The sequence below is a fragment of the Solea solea genome, chromosome 3 (assembly GCF_958295425.1).
Source record: "Solea solea chromosome 3, fSolSol10.1, whole genome shotgun sequence".
Lineage (NCBI taxonomy): Eukaryota > Metazoa > Chordata > Actinopteri > Pleuronectiformes > Soleidae > Solea > Solea solea.
Window position 1 is genome coordinate 17,884,244 of NC_081136.1, and position 27,159 is coordinate 17,911,402.

Below are 27,159 nucleotides of genomic sequence, written 5' to 3' on the forward strand. Positions count from 1 at the left end.
GTTTGAAAAAAACGACCCACAGTCACGTTTTCAGAAAACGACCTATATGTACGTTTCAGTTGGAGGACAGATTGAAATGAATGCAAGGACACTTGTGACACTTTTTTTTACTGCCCTTTAACGTTAAAAATAACATTTGTGTAAATACCCCCCCCCCCCCCAATCAAATTCAGGTTAGGGCTCCATAAAGGCTTGGGCCGGCCCTGGTTATAGGGAATGCATTGTGTGTATGAGTGTCTTCACTAAACTAGCTGTTTGATAATGAGTGTGTGAGAGTGAGTGGGGGTCATGCCAACATGGGAGGGACCGGACCGTCAAATGGACAGCTCAAACCCGCCCACTCCACTCCACTCCACACCGGCAGCAGTAGCAGCAGCAGCGGTTGTGGAAGAACATGGTTTGACACGGGGTTTGTCGAGGGAGGAAAAAAACCTGCACAGCAGTGACACAACTGGTGAGAGGAGGAGGGGGCTGAAGGTGAGAGTTGCGGAACAAAGAGTAAACAGAGAGGAGAGGGGAACGGAACGGAACGGAACAGAAGGGCTCGCTGGTTCCGCTGTCATCTCCCGGGCCAGCTGCAGACAGACAGACAGACGGACAGTCGACCGACCGACGCAGAGCGCGCAGGAGCCTGGAGACACCGCTGGAGCTGGAACACCTGTGAGTCCAGAGACACTTGTGTTGTAAAGTTTGTTTTCACTGCGTCTTTTGCTCCTCCGTTCTGTGTTTATTTGAATTCCTCGCTGCGACATGAGTCCACCGCTGCCAATTAAAGTCACAGGACACACACACACACACACACACACACACACACAAAGTGACAGCTCGTGCGTGTGAACGGCAGAAGTGGATTCCTCTCGCGTGGTGGCGGAATCGGCAGATACATCCCGCCACGCGGAGACTTCACTCACAAGCTTATAAACCATTTTGAAACATTATTTATTTATGTATTTATTTATTTACTTATTTATGTGATAGATAGATAGATAGATAGATAGATAAATAATTAATGATTGATTGATTTAGATAGATAGATAGATAGATAGATAGATAGATAGATAGATAGATAGTTATTGATTGATGATTCAGATAGATAGATAGATAGATAATTATTGATTGATTGATTGATTGATTCAGATAGATAGATAGTTATTGATTGATTGATTGATTCAGATAGATAGATAGTTATTGATTGATTGATTCAGATAGACAGACAGATAGATAGATAATCTGTCTGCATGCCTGTATATTTTTTTTCCCACCCTCTTTCACTCTGTGTTGGTAACATGTGTCAACAAATAACCCCAGATTACAATTTCCAAATATAATCCACAGAATTACATTATTTAATACCAGGAAGTTTGTGTGTGTGTGTGTGTGTGTGTATAACTAAATGTGTTGCCTCCTGCAGCGACAGCTCTAGCATCACTCTTCAGTCTAAGTCTAATCCAGAGCTTGTCACAGCTTTCATTTTCATTGCTCAGTCAGTTCAGTGTTTGTGTGTTTTTTGTGCAGCTTTCCACAGGCTTTGAAAAGCTAATCTGTCCCTGATATAAGCACAGTGGCTGCCTCACCATCTGGTCTGTTTTATAGTAAAGAGAGAGAGAGAGAGAGGAGAGGGCATTTGAATAATTGATATTTAGCTATTTATAGGAGGATTATTCTCTTCATGTTGCACCAGGGATCCACACACTATTTATCTATCTATCTATCTGTCTATCTATCTATCTATCTATCTATCCATAATATACATTATTCCATTTTAAGGTAAAGACATGTAGTATGGATGAGGTTAGGGTAAGGTTAGGGTTAACCCTAACCAGGAAATGTATTCTGAAGTTATGAAAACCAGACTGTGTGTGTGCCATATTTTTTGTGTACATCTCTCTCTCTCTCTCTGTCTCTCCACCCTTACATCAGTGTCGGTGTGTCCATCTGAAGTGGATTAGGGCTGTTATCAAAGCTAAGTAGGACTACTGTTAACTCGCACACTACCATGTGTGCACACACACACCCTCTCTCTCTCACACAAACACACACACACACACACACACAAACCTACATGCTGCTGCTCTCACTCCATTTCACTCACCAAGGACCATTGACCATTGTTAGCCCTCCCTCAAGCCTCTTTCACTGTTGTGTGAGTGTGTGTGTGTGTGTGTGATGGTAAATACTCTGATCAAACAGTGCTTAACAAGCTGCCTGAACTGATAACAGAGAGAGGGGATGAGAGAGGAATAGAGAGGAAGGAAAAGAGTGGAAAGCAGTGTCCAGAGGGAAAAGGAGGTTACATACTGAAAAAAAAAGGGAATGGGTTTGTGTGTTTTTGATCTCGATAAAATCGTAACATGTATTTTTACTCATACTTACATAACAGTGCTGAAAAACATGCTGTCAGTATTTCAGTACCCAAATCTGCCAGTGAAATAAAACAGTTTTATCCAAAAAATGTCTCTCATTTTCATGCCGTGCCGAGATCTGTCCACATCTCATTCAAACCAACTTCCCTCCATTTTGTTACACGTATTTGAATGAGGATGATGGAGCCTTCTTCGACAGCACGCTCTAGAGAGAAAACAGGAAAAATGAGATGTCTGACAAAGATCACGAGCCACATGTTCACCTACTGCACCACCAGCATATAGCCTGGTCCCCTGTCCGCTGAGCTGTACATATATACCACCATTCTCACAATGTGTGCTTGTATTTTTCCAGCTCTATGCAAGGACATCGCAGCTCCTTCTCTTTGAAATACAGTGGATTGTTTGGTTTGGCTGTGCAGGTAAGCAGAAGTCATAAGATGATATGCATTTATCAACATGGTTTTGCTTTCACAATAAGCTCATGTCGTGTCTTTGTCGTGTCACATCAGTGACGTGCGGTCAGGGGAGGCCTCCCCTGTCATCATGACAAGTAAAATACTAATTTGTCCACTTGACTGTTCTATAAATGAGTTTTCTGTATGATTTCAACTTTTCTATGGTCAAAATCGCTGAATTTACACATCTCCACAGGAGAACAGTGAGGTGAAATAGCGATGAGCCGTGCTTCTGCTCCATGCCCATTGCTGCCTCTCTTTATATCACCAATATACACGTTTGATTATACATGTACTACACATGCTCATGTTTTTAATGAAAATGTGTGACCTATTTAGTCTTTCTGATCGGCTGCACATGCGCAGTGAAAATGCACAGTAAGGCAGAAAGTACTGTGCCACACTGATAGGGGGCAGTGCTGATAAGCAATGGGGAACAGGTGCACGTCACTGCATGCTCTTCTTCTACGCAGAGGGCGAGAGTAACTGAGTGACGGAGATATTCTTGGAGAAGGATTAGGCGCATGAACTTACTATATATATATATATATACATACATACATATATATATTTATATATATATACTGTAAATATATACATATATACATATATATATTAGTGCTGTCAAACAATTCAAATATTTGATCGCGATTAATCACAATTAATCGCACATTTTTATCTATTCTAAGTGTCCCTTGATTTATTTTCCTCCCATTATTTTTTTCTCATTTTAATGCTCTCATCAACATAGAAAAGTGGATCGGCTTGCCGTTAAAATTGGTTTGCGCTAACACTGTTAATAACGTGTTAAACTGACAGCACTAACATATATATACATGTAAAGGTAAGACAATACACGATTTTCAATAAAAAAAAAAAGAGAGATCAGCCAAAAAAACAAACATTTAAATTTAAGAAAATCGAATTTGAGCTTATATTAATAAATATTCTTTTGTTTTTCTTGCTATCATATTGTTGAACAGTATGGAATTGATTAAAGCATAATTAAAAGCTTTTAAAACAACTAAATGTTTCAATTAAGGTCAAAATTGAAATTCTATTTTGGGTTCATATATGTGTACATCCGACGAGTGCCTCCCCAGTCATGAACTGCTGCACGCCACTGAGTCACATAATGCATGACATTATTTGTTTCACAGCAAAGAAGTTGTATGCACATACACTCAAGGTTGAGTAACAACAACAACAACACATACGCACTGTGAGACCTGAATTTGTTCCAAGGTTTTCTGTTTTAAATGGTCTCTGTAGATCAGAGGTCTCAAACTTGCGGCCCATGGGCCACATGTGCATGACCGGAGCACAGACTCTGTCTGACACAGTCACTGAACTAAAATACAGCTGAACGTGTGTGGATTCAGCTCACTATGTCTATCACTAAGTTTTTATATCTGCTCTACAATTCAGCTTTGTTCGGTTTGATTCTTGTGTTGGACATTGTGCTCTTCCAGTGACGGCACTCTCTGAGTCAATCTGAGTAGTGCTAGAACTGTATAATGGAAAAGTGCCATTAATGTCAAGTTATAATAAGGTATTTCTTTTGTTCGTCTTTTCTAAATTTACAGATTATTTTTGAATCATACTTTTTTTTCTGATTGTGAGCTATGTCTTCCCTTTAAACACTTTTATTTTGAAATTCTGTGAAATATTGCTACAAATATACTTATTATGATTATTATTATGATGAACATGGTGCTATAATTTGGAGGTCTTATTTCTCTACTGACAGTGATGAATGGAAAATCAAAAAAGATTTTAGTCGAGTCAAGTAGTGCCATTACTTTTCCCAATGCCACATGATAAATAGGCTGAGCTCAAATCTGCTCAATATTAATAAAATCTCTTCATAAAGAGCAAAAAAATATATAATTTTGACGAGCCGCAGCTGATAAGAATAAATGTTATAATTAAAAAGCAATGAAAAAATCTAAACACCAACATTATATTGTTTATTCTATCAAAAAAGTGAACAAAACGTTCATTTTGAAATACAATTTGAATCGCCATTACTGTTCCCCACAAAGGTAACACGTTTTTCTGCTTTTAGCATGAGCTGATATCACAGAGTCTCTCACTTGAGCTACACAAAGTTGCTTACTTGCATGCAAGTATACTGTAGGTGAACATAACTGAAACTAAAGATATCACCAAAAACTCTGTGTTATTTAACAAGAATAACAATTAAAGGAAAGATGACGTTTGTCTGATTAGGGTAACTAATAAAATGAAAGATGTCATAAAAACGTCTGTTTTATAAGAATAACGTCTAAAAAGAAAATGTTAAATATGTATTTACAAATGTATTTATTTGATGAAAATAGCAACTAAGAACATAATATAACATTATTTTATTTAAAACACTGAACCTGCCATAAATTGTTTCTACAGGAAGTTGTCACAATTTGCACAATTCGGTCAATGCATACTAATCGGGTAATAACATCAACAACAACAACAACACAATCACCAAAAGTGACATACTGCAGCTTTAACCAAGCCTGTGAAAATTTATTATTATTCTTTCTTAATTTTTCTCAGTGTCAGAAAAAGAAAAAGTACAACAAACAAAACTTAATGAAAGAACTAAAATAAAAATAATTATATGCATGCATATATATATATATATATATAATCACATACTCCAGTGCTGTGTAATTAATACACACTTACAAAAATACTATCAGCAATCAATACATGAATGATAATTACAAAAAAATAAAAACATTACATAACATTACACACATTACTCTAGTTGTAATATAAAATAAATGTATAAATACAAACTAAAAATGGAGAGGAATAAGTATGCAGTCTTTGCCCAACTTGAAGATAATGTGATAGCGGCAAATTCAATCAAAGGTATCCACCATCAATTAAACTAACATAATAATGTAATATCCTATAAAAATCAGCTGCAAAACAACCTAAACTTCAGCAACAATTTCCTTTCTGTGTCTCTCTCCCCAGTGATGGATTCACCCCCAGATCTTTTCAGTGACTCTGCTCCAAAGATCCATGCGTTTGCTTCCACTCTGAGCTCTTCAGATCTCTCTGTAGTTCATCCCGAGCCCAGTGCAGGTCGCCCTCCTCCTGCCTTCAGGCCTCCGGTCTTTCCCCTCATTCATCACCTCCACCAGCCGGGTGGAGCTTCCAGGAGAATCGGAGGACAACTCGGCACAAGCCCGAGCACACACAGGCACCTGGAGGAGAGGAATCTGGAGGAAGGTGGAGGAGAAAAGGACGGACAAGTGGAGCAAGGGAGTGATGGCGGAGAGGAGGGAGCCCTGGAGGGAGAGGAGGGCTTTTTGGAGGTGAAGAAGAGGCACAGTGCCCTCACTGCAGAGTGGAGTCAAGACATCCTGAAAGTGAAGAGGATGAAACTGGAGAGCAGGCAGAGAGATGGGGAGGCTGATGAGGGAGGGGTGAGGCGCGAGATAGGGAGGGAGGGGAGAAGGCGGGAGAGGGAAGAGCTGAAAGAGCAGCTGGAGGAGGCAAGAGAGAGACTGCAGGTCCTGCAGGAGAAAGTCTGGAGGGCTTTTGGGGAAAAGCACCTTGCAGAGGAGGAGGAGAAGAAAAGGAGGCACAGAGGTGGAAACAGAGGAGCAGCAGAGGGGGGAGACGGAGACATGGGGATGATGGAAGAGGCAGACATTACTGAAGGGATGTACGATGATGATGACATTGATGACGGAGAAATTGAAAAGGAATCCTTTTCCTTTCTCTCTGTTTCCCCTTTTGATAACTTCCACAAACAGAGAGAAGAGAGGCAGAAAGAGAGAGAGGAGAGGATGGAGAGAGGAAGAGGAGGAGGACTCCACGTGGAGGGCCTAATGGAGGGGGCGGGGTTGTGGCTGGATTGTGGAGGACTGGTCAGAGGTGACTGGGATGGAGGGATTCAAGAGGAGGGTGAGGAGGGAGGGCAGAAATTTGCCCAGGCTCTGAAGCTGGAGCTGGGCAGTGCCGTGGCACGAGTCATCGACCGAGTTCTCCGCCTCTACACCGAGACGGAAGATCTGGCTCCGTCTTCTCCTCCTGCCGCCATCTCTTTCCACCCATCTGATGTAGGAAATGATGGCGGGAGGGAGAAGGGAGAGTGGACTGGACTCCTGGCCAGTGGACGAGGGAAGGAGAAGACGAGGGGTAAGGAGGAGAAGATGGGAGGGCAGGACAGAGAAAGAGAGAAGCAGCTCCGAAAGATGAGGAACGGCAACATGGTGGCACCAGGGCAGTCACATCGCGCCGATGCATCAGATCTGGCGAATCCACTCGCTGCTCAGAGGTCACCTGACCCCCGGAAGGCTCACGCACTCCTCGGCCCGCCTCTCTCTTCTCACATGAATCCCTCTCACCCCAACCTCTCCATGCATCACGCTTCTCTGCCCCGCCCTCCTCCCCCTCTCTCCCACCCTTCCCTCTTACCCCCGGCGTCGCAACCCAAAGACCCATCCTCCTCCTCCAGCTCCCACCCCTCCTCGTCCTCCTCCTCTGCCTCCTCCTCATCCTTCCCCGTGCCTCCACCTCCTCCACCCCCTCTCCCTCTCCCACTGCTGCACTACTCCATGCAGCAGCTCTTCTCCCGCGCACTGCACCACCCGCAGCTCCCGCACCTGCCACCACCCCGCAAGGACTTCCTGAGCTCTGACCCCTTCCTGGAGTTCTCGTCTCACCCGTCTTCTCACCCCTCCTTCCCGCCGCTCCCGCTGCTCGGTCACCTGGACCCCTCCCTCGCCCGTCACGCCCTCGGGGGCCGGGAGAGAGGGGTGAGAGGAGATGGGGGCATGAGAGGAGGCGGAGGGATGGACGGAGGAGAGCTCTACCTGACGGCTGGGGGAATATCCTTTTCGAGAGATGTTGGGCTTATTGCACTTTTGATTCAAAATAATCAAATAAATCGAACATGTTGTGTTCACAAAGTAATGTTCTTCACATCCATTTGGATTTAGAATCAAGACACCACTGACTGGTAGGAGTTGCTTTACATTGTTAATATGGACTTTAAACTATAGCTATCTCAGAATACTAGCTTTGAAGTAAAAATCACTGATAATAATGACATTTAGTTATTATTCTCACTATTATATTTCTATTTTGGTTGTATTTATATTGTTTAATGTATTGTTAATTTTTTTGTTTCACATTATAGAGCAGGGGTCTCAAACTCAAATGGGGCCACTGAGCATTAGTCTGGTCAGTAGGGGGCCAGTCAATCACTTTCTTTCGTGATAAAATGCATTTAATAATGATAACGTATGGAATTAATTTCAATTAAGAAAACCGTGAATTGTTTTGCAGCACTAATAGTTATATAATGAGTGATTTCACTTCCTGAGAAACTTGCCTAACACGGTCTATGTTCTTGTATGTGTGTCCTTAACCACAGGGAGTGAGAACCTTTTTGTCTGGTCCTCATAACTTCAAAAGGCTTAAGACATGGTTTTAGGTTTAGTGTTAGGCCTCCAGTTGTGAGGGTTAAGGTTCGGGTAAGGGGCTAGGGAAGTGTCCTCAGTTAGAAAGTGTGTGTGTTTGTGTAAGTAACATGTACACATGTGTATCTCCTTGACTGGCCTCATGTTTACATCCAGGAGGGCTTGTCTCCGTGCCACCTGAAGAAAGCTAAGCTCATGTTCTTCTACGCACGTTACCCCAGCTCCAACACGCTCAAGACCTTTTTCCCTGATGTCAAGGTGTGTGTGTGTGTGTGTGTGTGTGTGTAGCACCATGTTTAGTCAAAGCTCGGTTTTTACTTACGACTATATCCTCCTGTACATCCCGTGCCTTCACTCGGCTCATTGTGTCAGGGTTAAGGGGAGGCTATGGCTTGACCATTTTCAATATTATTCCATATTTATCTTCTTGATAATAGCGATATGATGGTGATCAGATAACTATTCATCCAATCACACCTTTTTCAAATTTCTGAGGTTTATGGCCCCTAAAAGGTCTACACACTCTCATATAACATTGAATTTAAAATATTGAAATCAATATAATCAATCAAAAAGCCAACCTGCAATACCACCGAGGCCCACCAGTTGGCTGTGGCCATCACTTTGGGAAACTTGTTATGCAGCATTCACACCAAACGTGAATTTCACATGCCGGCTGCGGGATCACTGCGTCAACGGCCGGCGTCGTCAGCCAGCCAGTTGGCCTAAGCCCCAGCTGCCAGCGCCATCAACTCTTTCGCTGGCCATTTGCCACGATCTCTCCTGCTTGTTTTTGTCCCAGTACATGTAGCAACTTGGCCACACAGACAAATTATAATTCTCCCCTCCATTTTGAGCCGTCTGGCCACCGGCCCGGCAAGTACATGACGTCATTCAGAGAATCTCAGTGCTTATCGGTCATTGCGTCGTTGTGAAGTTGAACATTTTCAACTTGACGTTCATTTGCATAATTTGCACCACGCGGCAAATCTGACACAAAATTCACATCTACACATGCATTAAAAGTTGTATTACATTACCTTATAAATATATATATATCATTTATTTTGTGTGTGTGTATCCTTCATACAGGTAATACTGTAACGGCTCACTGAAAGTATGTGTTACTTACATGTGTAAAAACTCAAGTTAGTAGCGTTAATGAAGAAAAAAACACAACATTTTTGCACAAAAGGTTTTAGTTTCCCAGGCATCAAAGTGAATTTTGCTGAGCATAAGTAAAATGTCATGGTGGTAATGGTAGCTGAGCATTTAGTCAGAAATCATACAGTTTGTATTGTATTGCAAATACTGCCTTAATTGAAAAATAAATACACAGGCAAAGTAATGTGTAAATATCACAATTTATCAAATCATAGTGACGATAGAATTATTGTTAAATGCTACAATAATACCATGAGATATGCTTTATTTTGAGGGAAATTCATTTGAGGCTCATTGGTGCTGCCTACATCACCATGAATAATGAAATGCTACATGTATAAAAAAAATAGATGAATAGAATAAAGAAAAAATGTAGGAAATTTTTTTTACTGCACAGCTGCCAGCATACAACAACAGAACATTTTAATCATAAAAAAGTAATACAGATAATGTAGCCTTCAAAATATGTGTGTGCAGATACAAGTTTATCTCGGCTAATTCTGATTCAGCTGATTGAATGAGTTTGTCTGACAAGCACCACTCTGCCATCTCTGCAGCCCTGACCTGCTCACTTCTTCTTCTCCTCCTGCTTTTCTCCCATTCACTGTCTAGTTTAACCGCTGTGTGACCTCCCAGATGATTAAATGGTTCAGCAACTTCAGAGAGTTCTTCTACATCCAGATGGAGCGCTTTGCACGGCAGGCTGTCCGCGAGGCTCTCACCCGGTGGGTTTGAACATAAAGACATTAGTAATAAAGACTATTGTTTTTTGTTACCATTCATTTCAGTCAGTCTGTAGGAAGAAACAAAAACTAAAGTAATTATTAGGCCATTTTGATAACAATATTGATTCTAGTACTGGGCTAGTTTTTCAAACATAAATTGTGCATCGACAATAATTAGAAACAGTTAAAAAGAAATACTATATATAATACTATAATGCATCTGTAATAGCTTAATTTAAATGATTTGTCTTTGTGTGTGTGTCACAGAGATGGTGCTCCTCGTCTGGGCAGAGAGAGTCAGCTGAGAGTGGGCCGCGACACAGAGCTGTACCGCATACTTAACATGCACTACAATAAAAGTAACATCTACCAGGTATGGTGTGTGTGTGTGTGTGTGTGTGTGTGTACAGTCATCACTTTCGGCTTTATAACTGTATAACTTAATGAGCTATCTTATTTTCCATTACTTCATTGTACCTCCCCAATGTGTGTAGGGTCATCGTAGCACAGCTGCACGAATGACGTCATTCTATACATGGCACAAGCACACAAACTAGTGACGGGCAAAGCGGTTCTTTTCGGTCATCAGTTCATTAAAAAGATTTGTTTACCAAATCGCTTAGTACTTGCTGCATGACTGGAGCACAGACTCCGCATGCGAATCTGACACAATCGCTGAACTCAAGTATGACTGAACGGGTTGTGATTCGGCTCACCATCTGTGTGCCGCCTTGCAGGAGTGCTGTCGCTAAATATACCAGCGTAAATATTGAGAATTTAGAAATTTCATTGCTAAATATTGGATATTGATTGTTCTGTTTGATTCCTGTGTCGGGCATGGCACACACCTGCCAAGCAGTTTGTTGTCGTCACTTTATGGTTTCGGCTCAGCTTGCTCGGAACCTTACCATTTGTGGGCCGTATCATGCCCAGGTCTGATGTAGTAGTGATTGGTGCCTCAGTACCTCACCTTGCACTACCTTGCACTGGAAGTGTGATGTTTCATATTCAGACAACTTTATTGATCCCAATTGGGCATTTCATTTTATAGCTCCTCAGTCCAGACACACACTGATGTGTGTCCACAAATGCCACACAAACAGCTAAAATGTTTAAATGTCAAGGGATCCGGCCCACAAACCCGTTTTATCAGGCATGGGACGTCCTCTTGCACAGCACAAGTGACAGATCAGCAATGTGATATTAGCCGTAGTGATGACAGAATTGACAGCATCAGAAACCTATTCTAAAAAATATACTCTGCAATCTTATACTCTCTACCGTTGCCGATGTGTTAATGCCGCAAAAAAATGTGATGATGTTTATAATGATTTTTGTAACTCTGGTTGTCATTATTATTATTGTTATTATTGTTATGATTATGATTATTAGTCCTCTTAGTAGTAAAACATAAATAACAGCAAGCTGTGTGTGTACTAGAATCTATTTGTATATATGAACTGGAAAAATACAAAACTGAACCTGCTAAAAAAAGAAGAAAAAAAAGATTTTCTTATTTTTTCACTCACTTTGTAACTCTTGTTATGCTTTGTGTTTTGTACACACGTGTCACTGTATGTTTCTATTTTTAAGTGTATACTAATTTGAAAAAGAAAAAAACTTCCTTTTAATGGACAAGCGACCTTCATATGTTACATTTAGTGGATATCAGAGCAGTTTTCTGTGAGCAGACCAAGGTTACATATACACTTTGTCCTTTTAATGCTGTGAATAAATAAAAATAATAATAAAGGTTGTACATGTCAACCTCTAAGCACTAATTGTAATTACATGGCCTTGGGTTCATCCATTGATGCAGGTTAATGAGTGCTGATGCATCCATGTGTGTGTAAATATACACAGTACATATATGTCCATATATAGATATATGTGTATATATGCTGTGTATATTTGTATACATGCATATAAAGATGATCTGCTAAGTGTGTTGGTGAAGGGCTTGGTTTTAGTGAATAGTTCTGCTTTTCTGTCAGGTCCCTTTTGCTCAAAATGTGGACAGGTACAGTAGTAAATCACAGGTGTAAATGTGTAAATGGACAGGATAATGACAGCTCAGCTCCAGTTAGCTTCCTCATTTCACAGTGCATTTGGTTTACTGTCACACTGTCTCGACTTCCATGAACTGAACAGAGCCATTGTTTTCCTCCTAAAACACGTAAAATAGCGGCTGGGAAAAGTGTTCCATCTAATTGATTTGTTATAAACACGAGGTACTTGCGTGTCAAAAGCGAAGTGGCCCGTACGGGGATCGAACCCGCGACCTTGGCGTTATTAGCACCACGCTCTAACCAACTGAGCTAACCGGCCGTGTTGTGTCAGCTAAGTGGTAATGTGATTGAACGTGAAGTTGCCGAAAAGTATCTGTATGCTGACTTTATTTTATAAGAGGCAAACATTATGCTGCAATTATGCTATGCTGACTCGTCAATATCAATTTATATGGGTTTAGTTTGTTGTTATAAATATCTTTAGCAGTAGTGGTAGTAGACAAAAGCGTTAAGTCTTTTAGTCTGTCGTTTAAAAGACTTAACGATCATATCAAACACCCGATGTAACTAAAGTCACCTGTTATAGTTACCTCAGTTAAGATTGCACATTGTGAGCGGGGGCCATTACAAACATTGCCGTTGAGGTGCATGCGCACTTCTTATCTCAATTTCGAGTTTTTTATTTAAGGCTACGTTTTACCATTATGGGCTTCCATAGAATAAGAGTAGAACATTAAAGTGCATGTTATGTATATCCACTAAATAGTATGGTAATAGTCATAATAATACTGCTGTGTTGAGGAGAATTGTCACTCTTAACTCTGTATGCTGTCCTCAATGCAGGTGCCAGACAGGTTTATTGAAGTGTCAGAAGTTGCCCTGAGGGAATTTTATGCAGCCATTTGGACCGGGAGAGACAGCGACCCCTGCTGGAAGAAAGGGATCTACAAAATCATTTGTAAACTGGACAGTCCTGTACCAGATGCCTTCAGACTGCCTGGTTGTCCTGTTGGCTGATGAGTGAACAGCTTGGTTACACATTTTCTGAAAAAAAAAAAAAAGAGGGGGGGGGGGGGGGGGGGCAAACTATATTCAGTTTTGAAATTTTCTTTATGTATAAGTCATTCGTATTTCCAAAAGAAAAACAATCATTTAAGTTGTTTAAGTGTATATGAGTGACGGTGTACATGGAGGATAACGGACAGATTCAGTGACAGTCTTGTGATTGCACTTATCAGAGAATGTGAACATACCACTGAGACTGAATGAATGGACAGAGGAGGAATTTCCTCTCCAAACATTCTTCACCCATCAGCTGAATTGTAATTGTAATTGCTGTCACAGCTTTTGATAGCAACATTGTGGAAATGTGTCTCAGTTTAGGTGACGCTCCAGATTTCCTTCATCTTTTTTCACTCGGGTGATGCGTGTGTTGCACCAGAAAAAATCATTATTCTTATGCTTTTTACATTTGATCCATTTGGTTAATTACGTTATCCTTGTTTCATAGAACTATCACCTCAGTGGTTTCAGTCACAGGCTTTTTTATTATTATTATTTGCTTGTGTGTCAATGTTTGTTTTATATTACCTTATTATAAAGCTTTTGTACATTATGACACGTGTAATCTAATTGTAATTAAAAATTCTGTCAATTCAATTTCAATGGTAAACATGTATGTTTCGTTGGTGGAAGGCAAAAATGCTTTAATGTGATTTCTTTTTTGCACTGTTTTCCCCTCAATATTTGTTTCCAGTTTCCCTGCAGCTCTACGGAATCAAGTGTAAAGTGTATGTGACGTGTTTTCAAAATGCATGTTTGCTCTATTTCAATTTTGTATTGTCACCCTCTTGTCATGCATCTCTTTTATATTGTACATACAATACATGTACATCTTTAATGTATATCTTTGACTCACTCAAGACTTTGGTGAACTTTGGTGTTTGAATTGAACAGTTGATTAAAGTGATACCAGACTCGTGTTGTGATGGCTGGGTTCACACACACACACACACACACATACATACATACATTTGCGTTGATTTCCATTCATTTTGGACAGCCTACCCAAGGTCTTATCCCTAACCAACGATCGGTTTGAATCAAAAAGCAGCCTACAGACGTGCACACACACACACACACACACACACATGTTCAGCTCCTGGTTGCCAACACTAATGCCATCACAAGTTAATCCTTTAATCTAACAACACTACCACAGTAACACACACACACACACATCTACACTCATTGTCACGGATGCTAATGCTTGGATGATGGCTTTGTGAGAGGCTCAGCGTGGGACAAAGTCTAAGCACCTGAGACAACGTGCATGCGCGCACGCACGCACACACACACGCAGTTTCTCTATGTGCAAATCCAAACTTCTAAAGCAGGCGTGTCAAACTCAATAACAGAAAGGGCTGAAACTAAAAACCAAGTTGAAGAGCAGATGAGCTAGCATTGAATTCAGAACAAAGCAAGCTAATAGATTAGAGAGGGGAAAGATCACATTTCAAATTAAAGATGTGTCATGTTAAGATTACTATGACTGGACTTTTTTCATCAAATAAGATAAATTGAGTTACCCATGGAATAATTGGATAAGTGGTTCAAAGTTATATTCACATCAGTACTCAATGGAGAAGCACTTTGTGGACTGATGACAGCAAGATTGTTCTTTTTGGGTCCAAGGGCCACAGACAGTTGACAAAACTTGCTTTATGATGAAGAGGAAATGCCCTTGAAATGGGTGTATCAACGACCCCCAAACACCATCAAAACATCCATGTTTTGATTTAGAATATACTGTGCAGTGTTGCCAATGCATGGAAATAAAAACTATTATAAGGATTTTGTGCTTTACCCGCGTTTTTAAACACACATGCACATGAACTGAAATGTTCAAACTCATTTATTGTCGGCCACATTTTTGTCACATTTATGAATGTTTCAACCTTGCTGCGCCTGTTGTTTCAGCTGAAGTCTAGCAAAATAGCTTCTTTTAGCCAAATCCGTTACAGCTGCTGGTGGGGAGAATGCACCGCAACATAGATTTTCATACTTTCTAAAATGCTCTGTTTGGATCTGCTTAGTTTGCTCTCATATGCTTATCACAAATTTTACAAATATGTATGGATGTTTGTTACAAAGGCCTACAGTACCTTTTGAATTTGTGTGAAAGTTTAACTATTTTATGAGATTCTAGCAGCTCTCTGTGTCATAATTAGATATATCTATTGATATATCCATTGTAAGTCGCTTTGGATAAAAGCGTCTGCTAAATGACATGTAATTATAAGTAATATCTACAGGGAGCACCAACCACCAATGTCAATCAACTGTCTCAAAATGATGACTCAGTGTCTTATAATTATGATTTGCATTATGCTGTACAGTGAAGATGGTGCTCCTCTGGTGCCCACATATCAAATGAGTTGGTAGCTGCTGGGTCATCAACCGCTGGGACCCTTATCCTGGAACATCTCCTGAAGATTTAGATAATTTAATAATTAAGTTAGGGTTAGGGTTATTAATTAAGTTTGCCTGTTTGGTTGTATGAAGGTTGTGAGAAAGTAACCTTCTTGGAACCAAAAAGGAATGTTCTCTAAAAGTTGTATTAGGGTTGTGAGAAACCAAAAACTAACGTTAGGGGAATGTTAGGAAAACTTTCCATATCTACCACAGGGGAACCTTCAGGGAACGTTCCTACAACCAAACGTAACAAGCCAAGAGCATTCTAGGAACCAAATATTGTTAGCTGCAGTATAGTTAACCTTCTCTAGGTGTGATTAGCTCCCAGAGACTAGTTGCATCTTCTCAGCCAGAGCCAGAAAGTTGCTTTCTCTGCCTCCTCCAATATCTCCTTGGTTGCCTTGTGGAGTTTGGCTCCCCTGTATTTTGACTTTGAAAAATAAAACACTATTTCAAAATTATTAATTTTGAGATACTATCTAAAAATGTTGACATAGCATCTCGTAATTATTTGATGCTAATAGTATCTCATTATTATGACTTAGTATCTCATAATGATGAGATATAATGTAGCTATAATCTGAACGGGACTGCAGAGCAAATGCAGGAACTGAAATAATGTCACATGTATCTCAGTGGGTTTGGTATTTCCACTGCAGAAGTGAACTCAACAGAGCTGAAACCTGCCTCAGCTGGACCACATGTAAAATAGTATGGTTGTATGACATCAATCACAAGGTATGGTTTAACTCTGTGGGAATGGATGGCTTCAAGTTGCAGGCAGCTAACACACACACACACACACACACAAACCCTTCAGAACATGACATGGGTTGAATTCAATGCTCAGGTTCAAACACTTGACAAATCTCTGCCAGTTGATATTTTCCAACATGAGGAGAAAGGATTGGATTCTTCTGAAGTTCGCAGATATGCGTGGGCATCTCTTTGCTGCTTCTCACGGCTTCTTAAGTTGAACTTTCAGGGTTGTTATCAGGTTCCGTTCCAGAGAAAATCGGCCTCCATATCAACCAGTGTCCACATTTACTGACCTTTCAGTGTGACAAAACATTTATCAGCGTAAATACGGACACATGAGGTACAGCTTTACTGACACCACACCGTGGACCGTGGAGGGTTTTTTGGAGGACACTCGGTTGGAGCTTTTTGTCAGTCGAGTTTGAGCGAAGGAAGGAAAAAAAACTGTCAAGTTATCACCGGAAATCAGGTGGTTACACCTTAAAATTAAAGCCCGGCATTGGTCATATAGCGCACAGAAGGCAGGTGAGCAACTATCGATTAATTATTTTTCTACTTCTGCTTTCTGGTTAATCGAGTACACGTTTCCTCTTTAAAATGCAAATAAACTGTGAAAACGTTGGTCTGTTTCCGCAGACCTCAAAAATGACTACGTCCTCAAGCAAAAATAGGCTATATTCCGTACTTATACGGAGTTTACTTATAAAGGGAAACTACAAAATTGTTTTTCATTTGATTATTATCAGTGAAATAATAAATACAGTAAACTAGATGAGAGAAGATGCTAGTTGTGCCTGAAATCTTCTCCTGTTCAGCATCTCTGTCCTGCTTTGCAATATTCCCAATGTTTGTTTTTTATCTGATACATTCTCACACAATACTGTCTGAGGAGTCTAAACTCTGTGTGCTCTCTAGTTAACATACTAAAAGGAACCCCCAGATCACTTACATCAGGAGTTCAGAACAATGCACCCAGACCACTTACATCCCCACTGTCCAGAACATTCACACTTGTCCCTGCACCCATGCAGCAGCTATCCTACAACTGAAACCTAAACCTGCTATCAGAGGTGGGTAATAACCAGTTACATTTACTTTACTTTTTGGATAACTTTTTACAGTAGAATTATGAATACAATAATGCAAGCATATGTAGAACTGTAACGGATTGCCTTTATTCTGCATAACATTCTCTGTGTTTGCCAGATTCATGTACAGTGAATTTGGTCAACATCACTCCTTGCAATAAAGACTTATACTACTACTGTTCCCATCGGGGACAGTCGTTTTTCGGCACAACACCCGGACCATAGCGGAAAAGGGGCCATATAGCTGTTATTTTGAAAATTGTAACCGGAAGTCATTAGTTTGATCCCGGTTGACTTGACGCTGATGTGTGTGTGTGTGTGAGATGCAGACAGACGCCGGCAGGCTGGATGATGGCGTTGACTGGGCTGCTGCTGGTGGAACTGTGTCTGTACGCCAGCTGTTTCGTGTGTGGAATTGTTGCCGCCGCATCTGTCACCATCGTCCAGGTAACTCGTTTGACTTAAATACTCAATTATGATACTTTTAAAAACAGTTCTTCATCCTCTTCCGGGTAAGACTCGCCTTTTTCAGAGCGCACGTCTTCGCATTGAAACAGTTTAAAGTTCACGAAACAGCCAAAATGACCCTTAACGTCAAGTTTCATAAGTTTAAGTTTGATTTTATAGCTTTTGGTTTTAAGTTAATGTTCGTAGTTTTATCCTAAAACGAGCGTTATACCAGGTCATTTATTCGCGTCAACATGATTTCCTCTGTTTCTACTCACATGGGTTAAACAATAATTTCATACAACAGCACATTTTTCTGGACGCTACATTCAATTGTATTTCTTAGTAATCGTCGTAAGCAGAGCGAAAAACGAGACAATAATATAGCACGTAGGTACAGACAGGCGCTTTCACTTTTACTCTGAGGTGAATCCCAGGTTTCTCCCCATCACGAGTCTCCACTGTTATATCAGTTTTGGTTTATATGTAGATTCAAACATTTTAAGATGATGTTTTAGTAAGAAAAAACAACAACTCCTCACCAGGAACTGCGCAAGCACGTGAGAAAAGACCATAAATGTGAATGTGCTCACGCCCGAACAACAGTCATGTGTCCTGGCACAAATCCTGTTTTCCAATTATTGTGCTTCCACTGTGTGTTGTTGTGAGACTGCGGGGTCAAAGCAAGATGTCAGGCAGGAATATACACTCACTGGCCACTTTATTAGGTACACCTATTTGCACACACACACCATTACAAGATAGTGAATTTGACCTCTCGAGGATGGCCCTTGACCTGTCCCGAGATTTGAACAACCCTTCCCCTATCCTGTATGTATTCTCCTGTATGATTTTGTATCAATATGTAATTTACATATTTTACAAATTCATATATACTCGAAAAATATTGCACTTTTTATCACATTGACAGAGAAGAGAGAGAAAAGAGTGCTTCATCATAGCTGAATTATAATCAATAAAACTCCCAATCTGCTGGGATTTTCATGTAGGGCTGTGCAATAAGTGGGTATTATATCTACAAGATATGGTCTTAGATTTTGGATCTCGTCATATCATGATAATTAGGTATCTGTTATCCTGGTTTTAAAGGCTGTTGATTTGATAATCATCATGTATATTATATTGAGCACATTTGTGAAGCACACTAAATATTATCTATATTCATTAAAAAATATACATGGAATTGACAAAATTATCTTTTCAAATAGCCACTTAATACCTCAATAACCCTAACCCTTAACACTTGTTTAACTTAAAGCCCAAGTTTTTTGTTGACCATATTTATAGTCTAACATGTAAAAATATTGTTCTTTTAACATCAAAAAGCCAAAGAAATAAAGTAGGTATTACCCAAAACGAAAGGTAATAATAACTGTATTTTAAGATCATGTAATACAGATCATAAACATAGATATTTTATTATAGAGTGTATTTACAGCATAGACCCTTCACTACTCTTCTTTTAATGAGTCCAGAGAAACAACCTGTGTGCAGCTTTGTATCCCCATATGTTTCTTATAGTGGGATATAGACTAAAAATATACAGATATCATCGCCCTGCTGCCATTTTCATGCACAACCACAACAAGGGTTTACAGCCAATAGTCTGAAAAAAAAGTAAATGGGTTAAAATGCCTTGTGAAATTTGATGAACCACTCGTTACGTCCAAGGTATGAAGAGGATGATCACTGAACGCACTTCTTTAGTGTTAGAAAAATTGAAATTGACTTTAAATATGGGCAAATTCTGCTATAACACAAATAATTAGGCTTCAAATGAAATAAGTGTTATTAAGTCACTTTTTAAAATGTAATTTTTTTCAATTCTATGTATATTTAAATTAGTGCTGTCAGTTAAACGCGTCATTAATGGCGTTAACCTAAACCCATTTTATTCCTTTTAGCCTAGCAAACGTTGTAGTTTTTTTCACATGCTGTTGCAACAACTAGTAACTTTAGAAATACTACAACACCACACCAGATCTAGCTAGACCAGAAACAAAACAACAGGCACACTGCACACACTTGAATACAGCGGGCTCGCTGTATTCAATGCAGCCTGGATCATTTCTCGACGCACTCCCCACATCCAAGTAATGATGTATGCAGTGTTATCAGCCAAGCTGGCAGAGCCCTGAATCATAGTAAGGAGACCTCTGAAGACCGCTAGCTCCTTTAGCTCGGATTAGCTCATTACGGCAACAACATAGTAAACCACGGGACTCCGTCTGCAGGGGTCTCAAACTCAAGTGACCTTGGGGCCACTGAGCGTCTGGTGTGGCCAGTAGGGGGCCAGTCAAGTAAAAAAACATTAGAAGTGAAAAACTATTCATATGAGAATTAAATTCATAATATTACACCACAATATTGCAATTATAGATATTTCACAGAATTTCAAAATAAAAGTGTGTGTTGACCACTGTGGAAATATTTTGTGACAACAAAACCACATTGTGTAAGCTATATTATGCGCGTGTAGCATAGCACTGGACATCTCCACATGCATCATAAGGCCAAAAACAACTCAGTTAACACAGGCAACTCTTCCGTCCTCATTTGGTGTAAAACTTACTTCAAAATCAACCTGTCCTCCAACTGAAACCTAACTATGGGTCCTTTTTTAACTCGAATACACACAGGTGTTACTGAGGTTAGGGCAAAAAAGACAGGGTTAGGCAGTAAAAATTAAAACAAATGGTATAGTTCGGGAGTCGAACCAGGTTGCTGTCATGTATACAACTGCTAGGGGCGCTGGTTTTGAAAACGTAGACATAGGTCTTGTTTCCTGCATACGACCTATATGTACGTTTCATTGGAGGACAGGTTCTTCAAAATCCAAGTCATGCTGATGCGATAACTAGCTCTATAGTTATTTGTATATTATGGGGGCAGGACTAGGTAAGCTTTGCTTCTCCCGCTTTCCCTTTCGGTTATGTTTATTGTGTGAACTGCACTGCTGTGTGATGAATGATCTAAATGTCATGACCGAAATAAATAAATAAATAAATAAATCAGACGTGCGGCCTTATTCGGTGGTGAAAACCCTGAATTTAAGCATCTACTGGTTATTGTTACGTTCATATTGTTAATAAGTCATTTAAATGTTACAATAAGGCCATAGTGTGGTACATCGCAAACACATGATGGACATTATATCACTCATTACACCATGTAGAATGGGAATAAAAGAAAATCCCATCTACGCTAACAGAGAGAAAAAAAGACTGAGAATTAAATTGTGACCGTAAAATCAAATCATTTCATTACATGTCATTTAGCAGGTGCTTTTATCCAAAGCGACTTACAATGGAATTGAGTACAATCAGCCAGGGGTGGAGTCAAACCTGCGACCATGATGTCTTTCGCACACAGGGTACCAGTCTTAACCACTGAGCCACTCCACCCAAATCGAGACAAGTATTTGGAGAATCGTGACGAACCTATTTATGATGCAAAAAACTCTGTATGTATAATATTAAGTGGTGGGTCACATGAAATAGATTGGAGGAAATTTGACAGCAGCAGAGCTGAAATTTAAACTAGGATCAATTTTCAACAATCTGAAACAATTACTCAGTTATTGAAGTAACCGTTATTAATCCTTTACTAAATGAATGGTCAACGCTTTAAATAATCGGTATGAAAGTTTTTGTAAAATAAATTTAACAAGCTCTATGATTTTTCAGCTCGAACGTTTTTTTAAATTTTTTGCTTTCTTTGCTCCACAGATGACTCGATTATAAAAGAACTATAAGTTGCAGCCATAATCATCACTGCCTTTCTTTCCTTCCTTCCAGGGTAATTTCGGAGGTCAGTGTATGCTGTACGGTCTTGTTAGCTACAATGCTACAGCGAACCTCATTGGAGTCCAGTCGTCCACCTCCCCGTCTCTGTGCTACTTTGTGTCGGCCATATCGGTCATGGTGGCCGTGGTGTGCTTCTCCCTCTCTCTGTACTGGGTGTACACACTCTGCATCGATAGGGAAGTGAAAAGGTGACTGCCATATTTGTTGTATTATATTTACTCGGGATGGGCATGAGTATTCGATTATTCACTGTATATACTATTTGTTGTATATTAGAAAGATACAAAACAAAAGTTTAATCAATGATTTCATTTATAAAAAAAATCTTTTCTCTCCGATGACGACCTAATTTGTGGTACATCGATTACAACAAGGTGGCATTAGCATTTTCTTTAACATGGAAAACAGTACCGTCTAACAAAAATAATAATATTACTAGATAACTATATACACTAGTTTTAACCTGAAAAAAAGGTTTTGATGCAAAAACATGGGCAAAACAGTAAGATATACAGGTTTTTATGTTGTATTCATTTGTTGTGTGAGCTGCTGTTTTGATATAAATGACATTAGGGCTGCAACTAACGATTATTTTCATGATTGATTAATATGTAGATTATTTTTTTGATTCATCGTTTGGTCCAAAAAATTTGCGTCTTGTACCTAAAAGGGATATTTGAATGAAATGACTTTGGTAGAAGTTGAAGTCCCCTCTTATAATATTACTTGAGCATGACGTTTACTTTACTTAAGCATCAAAAGTAATTTTCTGTTATAAAATGTACTTAAGCTGTAGAAGTAAAAGTATCAAATAGGTGAGTAGTTAGAATTGAGTGACAGTAGCTCAGTGGTAGAGTGTGTTGTCTTTCAACTGTGTGTTTGATTCCCAGCGCCCCTGTGTGTCTTTGGGCAAGAAACTTAACCCCACGTTAAGGGGGTTAAGCGGTGGGGGTTAGGCGGTGGCTGTGCTGGCAGCATGTGAATGGGTGTGAAAGATGAGTGATAGAAAATGCACTGCACATAGCGCTGTATGATTGTTAGAGTGAACGGGTGAATGGCAAAATCTGTAGTGTAAATCAGCTATATAAAGTAATGTAATAATCAGTGTAAAGTGCTATATAAATACAGACCTATACTTTCTTACCTTCTCTTCTTCTCCTGATTTTATTTGGTACTAATGAGTAACAAACATCATTAGGGGAAATATATTGAGTAAAAGTGCACAATTCATTTTGGAAATGTAGAGCAGAATTTTTTTTAGAAATATAAATAAAGGAAACGTACGGATATGTGAAGTATGTCTTATCCACAAACCAAAATGGTTCTGTTGTAATGAGAAGGCTACATCACCCTAAATAGACATGAAAGTGCTTGAATTGTGTGCTTGAAAGAAGGAATTGGTCCGGCAACCGTTTATCAAAATAGTCAAGGATTAATTTAGTAATACTGTATATTATTAATTGTTACAGCATGAGGAAGATTTTTGCATTGTGAATGTTGCTCGTTTCAAAAGTAAAGAGCTATGATGTGGTATGTTATATGTTTTTAATGCAGAAATGTATTGTTTTACTATAATGGTTCATTCATTGTAAAACAACTACTTTTATTTGCTTAAACAAGACAAAGACAAAATATAGTGGGTGTTTGCAGAGGAGGTTTCTCATGATGTCTAACTGCAGGGTTCTCATGCAGAAGTTGTTTTTAAAGTAGCAGCACAGGCTTCAGAATCAATGGATTTTATTTACAAAATGGTCAAACTTTCCTCATTTGGTCAGAGGTTAAAAGAACATTTTATTTCTTTATCTTCAAAGCGCTGCTTCTGTCTGCACTCTGTTTCCCCCACAGGGAGCGTGTGTGGATGAACCTGATTGTGGCCATGTGCGGTGTCTTCCTGTTCTTCCTGCTCATCACGGGCTGCATGCTGAAGATCGGACGTGACTCTCTCTGCAACTCCATCACGAGCGCCGTTCCCAACGTTACCAGGTGAAGCGCACACACACAAACCCAAACATCAAATCACAACTGAAACTTAGGCCTGGTTCACGCTGGATTCTTTGCGGCTGCATTGTCATTTTATTTCTCATGAGAGACAATCTGCTGATATTGATATTGACATATTCTACCAGAATGATTACATCAAACTTCTCACTGAGGTTTTAGTGTCTGGGCGGAATCTGAATAGATGAAAAACTCAAGTATTATACCGTTTAAACTATTTTTATAGAGTGTAAATAGGAATCATGTGACGTGTTCTGTCAGAGATGAATCAAAAAGTGAAGTCAAATCATACGTGTAGTGTGGGGAGACATGAGCGAGACACAACGCTCATGCCACGCACTCAGTGAAACCTGGTGACCTTCACTTCACGTTTTACCTGTGTTTTTATTTGTACCTTTAAATCCTTTAAAAACATCACACAAAAGAAAGTGAGAGAAGACGACAAAGACAGATCGTCTTTGTCGTCTTCTCTCACTTTCTTTAGTCACTATGTTCTTTTGTTTTTGGTAACACCCAGCTGATTAGACTAGAATAGGGTTCCCACAGGACAGGTCCTTGAAATCCTTGAAAGTTTGTGAATTTGAAAACAAAATTCAAGGCCCCAGTTCCATGCACCCTGTGTTGCTTGATGTACGTAGACTAGGCCTCTGCAGGACAAATGTTGACTCATAATTGGTCAAATCAATAAAAGTGGACACCATGGGTGAACCAGCTCTTACAGGTTGCCCTCCATTCTTAAGCTGTGACAGCACATTCAGTCCTTAGATTTGAGGGAATTCCTTGAAAAGTCCTTGAATTTGATGTCAACCAATGTGTGGGAACCCTCTAACATGAAATCTGTTTTTGTCTGTGAAGATGTGAAGAGGCCCAGACCAGAAAATGGGTCAGTCCACTGAATGGAGAGCGGTTCTACAACAGTCTGCACAAAGCTGAGGTCATTGGCTTGCATTTTATCTTCATCTTTATACAACCAGTTCTATGCTAGTCAAAATAAACAGTCCGCTTTGATTGCTTGCCATGGAAAACAACTACATTAAGTAAGATTTTCACTGCCACATTTTCATGCAAGCAGAAATAACCCAGTTTTCATCAATTTGATTTAGATTTAATTGGCAAGAAATAGCCTAAGTGTATTAGAGAAGTGTTTTCTTTAAATCGCTTTATGCTGGCAGCTGCCGTAAAAACCACTATTTACTTAAAACCCAAATCATTGAACAAATACCTTCCTCGTTGTCTCCCTCTCAGACAGCGGTGTGGATCAACCTCTTCTTCTGGCTCATCATTGGGGTTCTGGTTGTCGTTCAGCGGCGCCAGAGTCCGCTGACTAAGCTGATCGTGGCAGGGTACGGCGGGCCAGCCGGCGGCCTTTTTGGTGACCCAGGTGTGACGGCTGCAGAGACTGAGCCGTTCTTCCACCGTCCTGCAAGGCCACAGTGAGGACACAGGGTCGCAGGAGCTGCAGTCACATGGAAAGTTTGAATACACCTGTATTTCATTCAGGAGCTGCATTGTTTGTGTGAAGACATTACAGATACTGACTTTATTTTGAATTGGGTTTGCTAAATAAACTTCTGTTGGGAAGTTTATTTTGCATCCATCCATCCATCCTTCTACGAACATCTGTAGAACCATAGTTACCCATCATCCCTTCCTTTTCATGATCCCGATAACTTTACATCTCCCATAGGACACAATTTAACCCTCACGATGTACACAGTAACCAAACAACAGAGTGAAGGATAAGTGCTTCCTGTGTTGATAGGTCCAAAACAAACTACTGTACCACTACTACTACTAATACAAAAACAAGTGGTTAGGACCATTAAAAATGTTCGCTTCATTTTCCCGTCTGCAGAGTCGCCCTCTGGTGGTTATTTGCTACTAGGCTTCACTTTCCAAACTGGAAAACTAGTGTCCACCATGTCCACATGTTGTCCAACACTGACTGAGAGGAGACTTTCATTATAGAACATAAAAATAAATGTCGTTTGAAAACCATTTGGAGCATTCACCAGTGTTGGTTATATTCTTAGTTAATGGAGTAAAGTAATCATGTCATCCATAAAATGTTGATCAAACCTGGAAATTATGTCAAATTACTTTTTTTTGTTCAAAAACCAAATGTTTTCAGTTTCAATGATTTCTTTGTTATATTTAGCAAAGAAACCAGAAAATATTCACATTTAACCCGATGAAATAATTCTCAAAATAGTTAATCAATTAATAATCAATTCATCGAGTAATTGATTCAGCCGAGATAGACAAGTGTGAAAAGGATATAAGGTTTTTAAAAAAAAGATACATAGAATAAGAAATATCGTAAGAAAAATGGAACTGAATTACAAAAAAAGTATTAAATGTTTTAATGTTGTATGTATATCATATTTACAATGTATCAATGGACACCTTTGAACAGCAGAAATAAAACAAAAAAACAGAAGAAAGTGCAGTGGTTTGTCTGTATGTAGTGAACTGACTGTGACAGAGTGACATATGAATGGTACTCCTGCAAAGCAGATCTTCCACAATCTTAACCCGGTAACTGTGGGCGAAGCCAATTTCATTATAATGTCGTGGTCCCTCAAGTGACAGAGGAACACCTACAGTTAGGTGCTCACTGGTCAAGTCATTACAAAACATACACGTCACATGTAACATCAACTTTTTTTTGACGTATGAAGTGCTCACTAAATGTTCTGATGGTGTCTTTTCCTCACTAAAGGTGGATTTCATGTAGTTCAGTGTCAATACCTTCCGGCCAAAAATGGGGCAAAAGAAACTTGTTAGGACTTTGTTAGGACTTGTTAGGACCTGTTAGGACTTTGTTAGGACTTGTAAGGACCTTTGTTAGGACTTGTTAGGACTTGTTAGGACTTTGTTAGGACTTGTTAGGACTTGTTAGGACTTTGTTAGGACCTGTTAGGACTTTGTTAGGACTTTGTTAGGACGTCATAGGATTGTGTTAGGACCTGTTAGGAATGTGTTAGGACCTGCTTAGCAGTCCTTTTAGCAGAAAAACTAACAGTAAATTAATAATTCAAAAACTGTGGTTAATAGTTTGTATAATATTTATATCTCTACATAATGTACATGTCATGGATTGTTGGTTGAAGACTTAAAAATCGTAACACCCATACAAGGACTTGTTAACGACACATCATAGTTTTAAATTTGCTATTTTATCTGTCATATTAGAAGTTCACTATGAAAGCATCTTTCAACTGGAAGGCTGTGGGTTCGATTCCCAACGCTGTTCGTCTACATACTGATGCTTATCGGCTGGCAGCATGTGAATGGGTATAAAAGATGTGTGATGGAAAATTAAAAAAAAATAAAAATTTTATATGTGTATTCCGTAAGAGGCAACTGTCACTGTCCAAAACAAGATGAAAAAAATCAA

At 39.6% G+C, this 27,159-nt stretch overlaps 2 protein-coding genes and 1 non-coding gene across 5 annotated transcripts; 2 read left to right on the forward strand and 1 right to left on the reverse strand.

The window, feature by feature from the left end:
- The first annotated feature begins 289 nt into the window (after positions 1–289).
- Positions 290–13,206, forward strand: prox3 (prospero homeobox 3). Of its 2 annotated transcripts, none has more exons than XM_058626158.1 (7): positions 290–660; positions 2,719–2,785; positions 5,810–7,692; positions 8,425–8,526; positions 10,045–10,157; positions 10,425–10,530; positions 13,010–13,206. In XM_058626158.1, the coding sequence occupies exons 1-7, from the start codon at positions 319–321 to the stop codon at positions 13,181–13,183; spliced, it is 2,787 nt and encodes a 928-aa protein (XP_058482141.1). In that variant the 5' UTR covers positions 290–318; the 3' UTR covers positions 13,184–13,206. The 2 variants fall into 2 exon arrangements, with proteins under 2 accessions (XP_058482141.1, XP_058482143.1); XM_058626160.1 differs by having other exon boundaries at positions 5,810–7,674; positions 8,419–8,526.
- trnai-aau (transfer RNA isoleucine (anticodon AAU)) lies at positions 12,412–12,485 on the reverse strand. Its single transcript has one exon. It is a non-coding gene; the product is annotated as a tRNA-Ile (tRNA).
- Positions 13,207–16,856: 3,650 nt separating the features above from the next.
- On the forward strand, positions 16,857–25,757 carry tmem179ba (transmembrane protein 179Ba). Of its 2 annotated transcripts, none has more exons than XM_058626311.1 (6): positions 16,857–16,924; positions 17,817–17,934; positions 21,753–21,949; positions 23,607–23,744; positions 24,615–24,693; positions 25,005–25,757. In XM_058626311.1, the coding sequence occupies exons 2-6, from the start codon at positions 17,836–17,838 to the stop codon at positions 25,194–25,196; spliced, it is 705 nt and encodes a 234-aa protein (XP_058482294.1). In that variant the 5' UTR covers positions 16,857–16,924; positions 17,817–17,835; the 3' UTR covers positions 25,197–25,757. The 2 variants fall into 2 exon arrangements, with proteins under 2 accessions (XP_058482294.1, XP_058482293.1); XM_058626310.1 differs by lacking the exon at positions 16,857–16,924 and adding an exon at positions 17,390–17,469.
- Positions 25,758–27,159: the final 1,402 nt, after the last annotated feature.

Excerpts from the sequence above, each read along its gene's own strand:
- prox3 (XM_058626158.1), top strand. The coding sequence starts at position 319 with ATGGACAGCTCAAACCCGCCCACTCCACTCCACTCCACACCGGCAGCA. Across the intron at positions 661-2,718 it reads CCGCTGGAGCTGGAACACCT|CTCTATGCAAGGACATCGCA; the intron begins GTGAGTCCAGAG and ends GTATTTTTCCAG. Across the intron at positions 8,527-10,044 it reads CCTTTTTCCCTGATGTCAAG|TTTAACCGCTGTGTGACCTC; the intron begins GTGTGTGTGTGT and ends TTCACTGTCTAG.
- tmem179ba (XM_058626311.1), top strand. The coding sequence starts at position 17,836 with ATGATGGCGTTGACTGGGCTGCTGCTGGTGGAACTGTGTCTGTACGCC. Across the intron at positions 21,950-23,606 it reads ATCGATAGGGAAGTGAAAAG|GGAGCGTGTGTGGATGAACC; the intron begins GTGACTGCCATA and ends TTTCCCCCACAG. Across the intron at positions 23,745-24,614 it reads GCCGTTCCCAACGTTACCAG|ATGTGAAGAGGCCCAGACCA; the intron begins GTGAAGCGCACA and ends TTGTCTGTGAAG.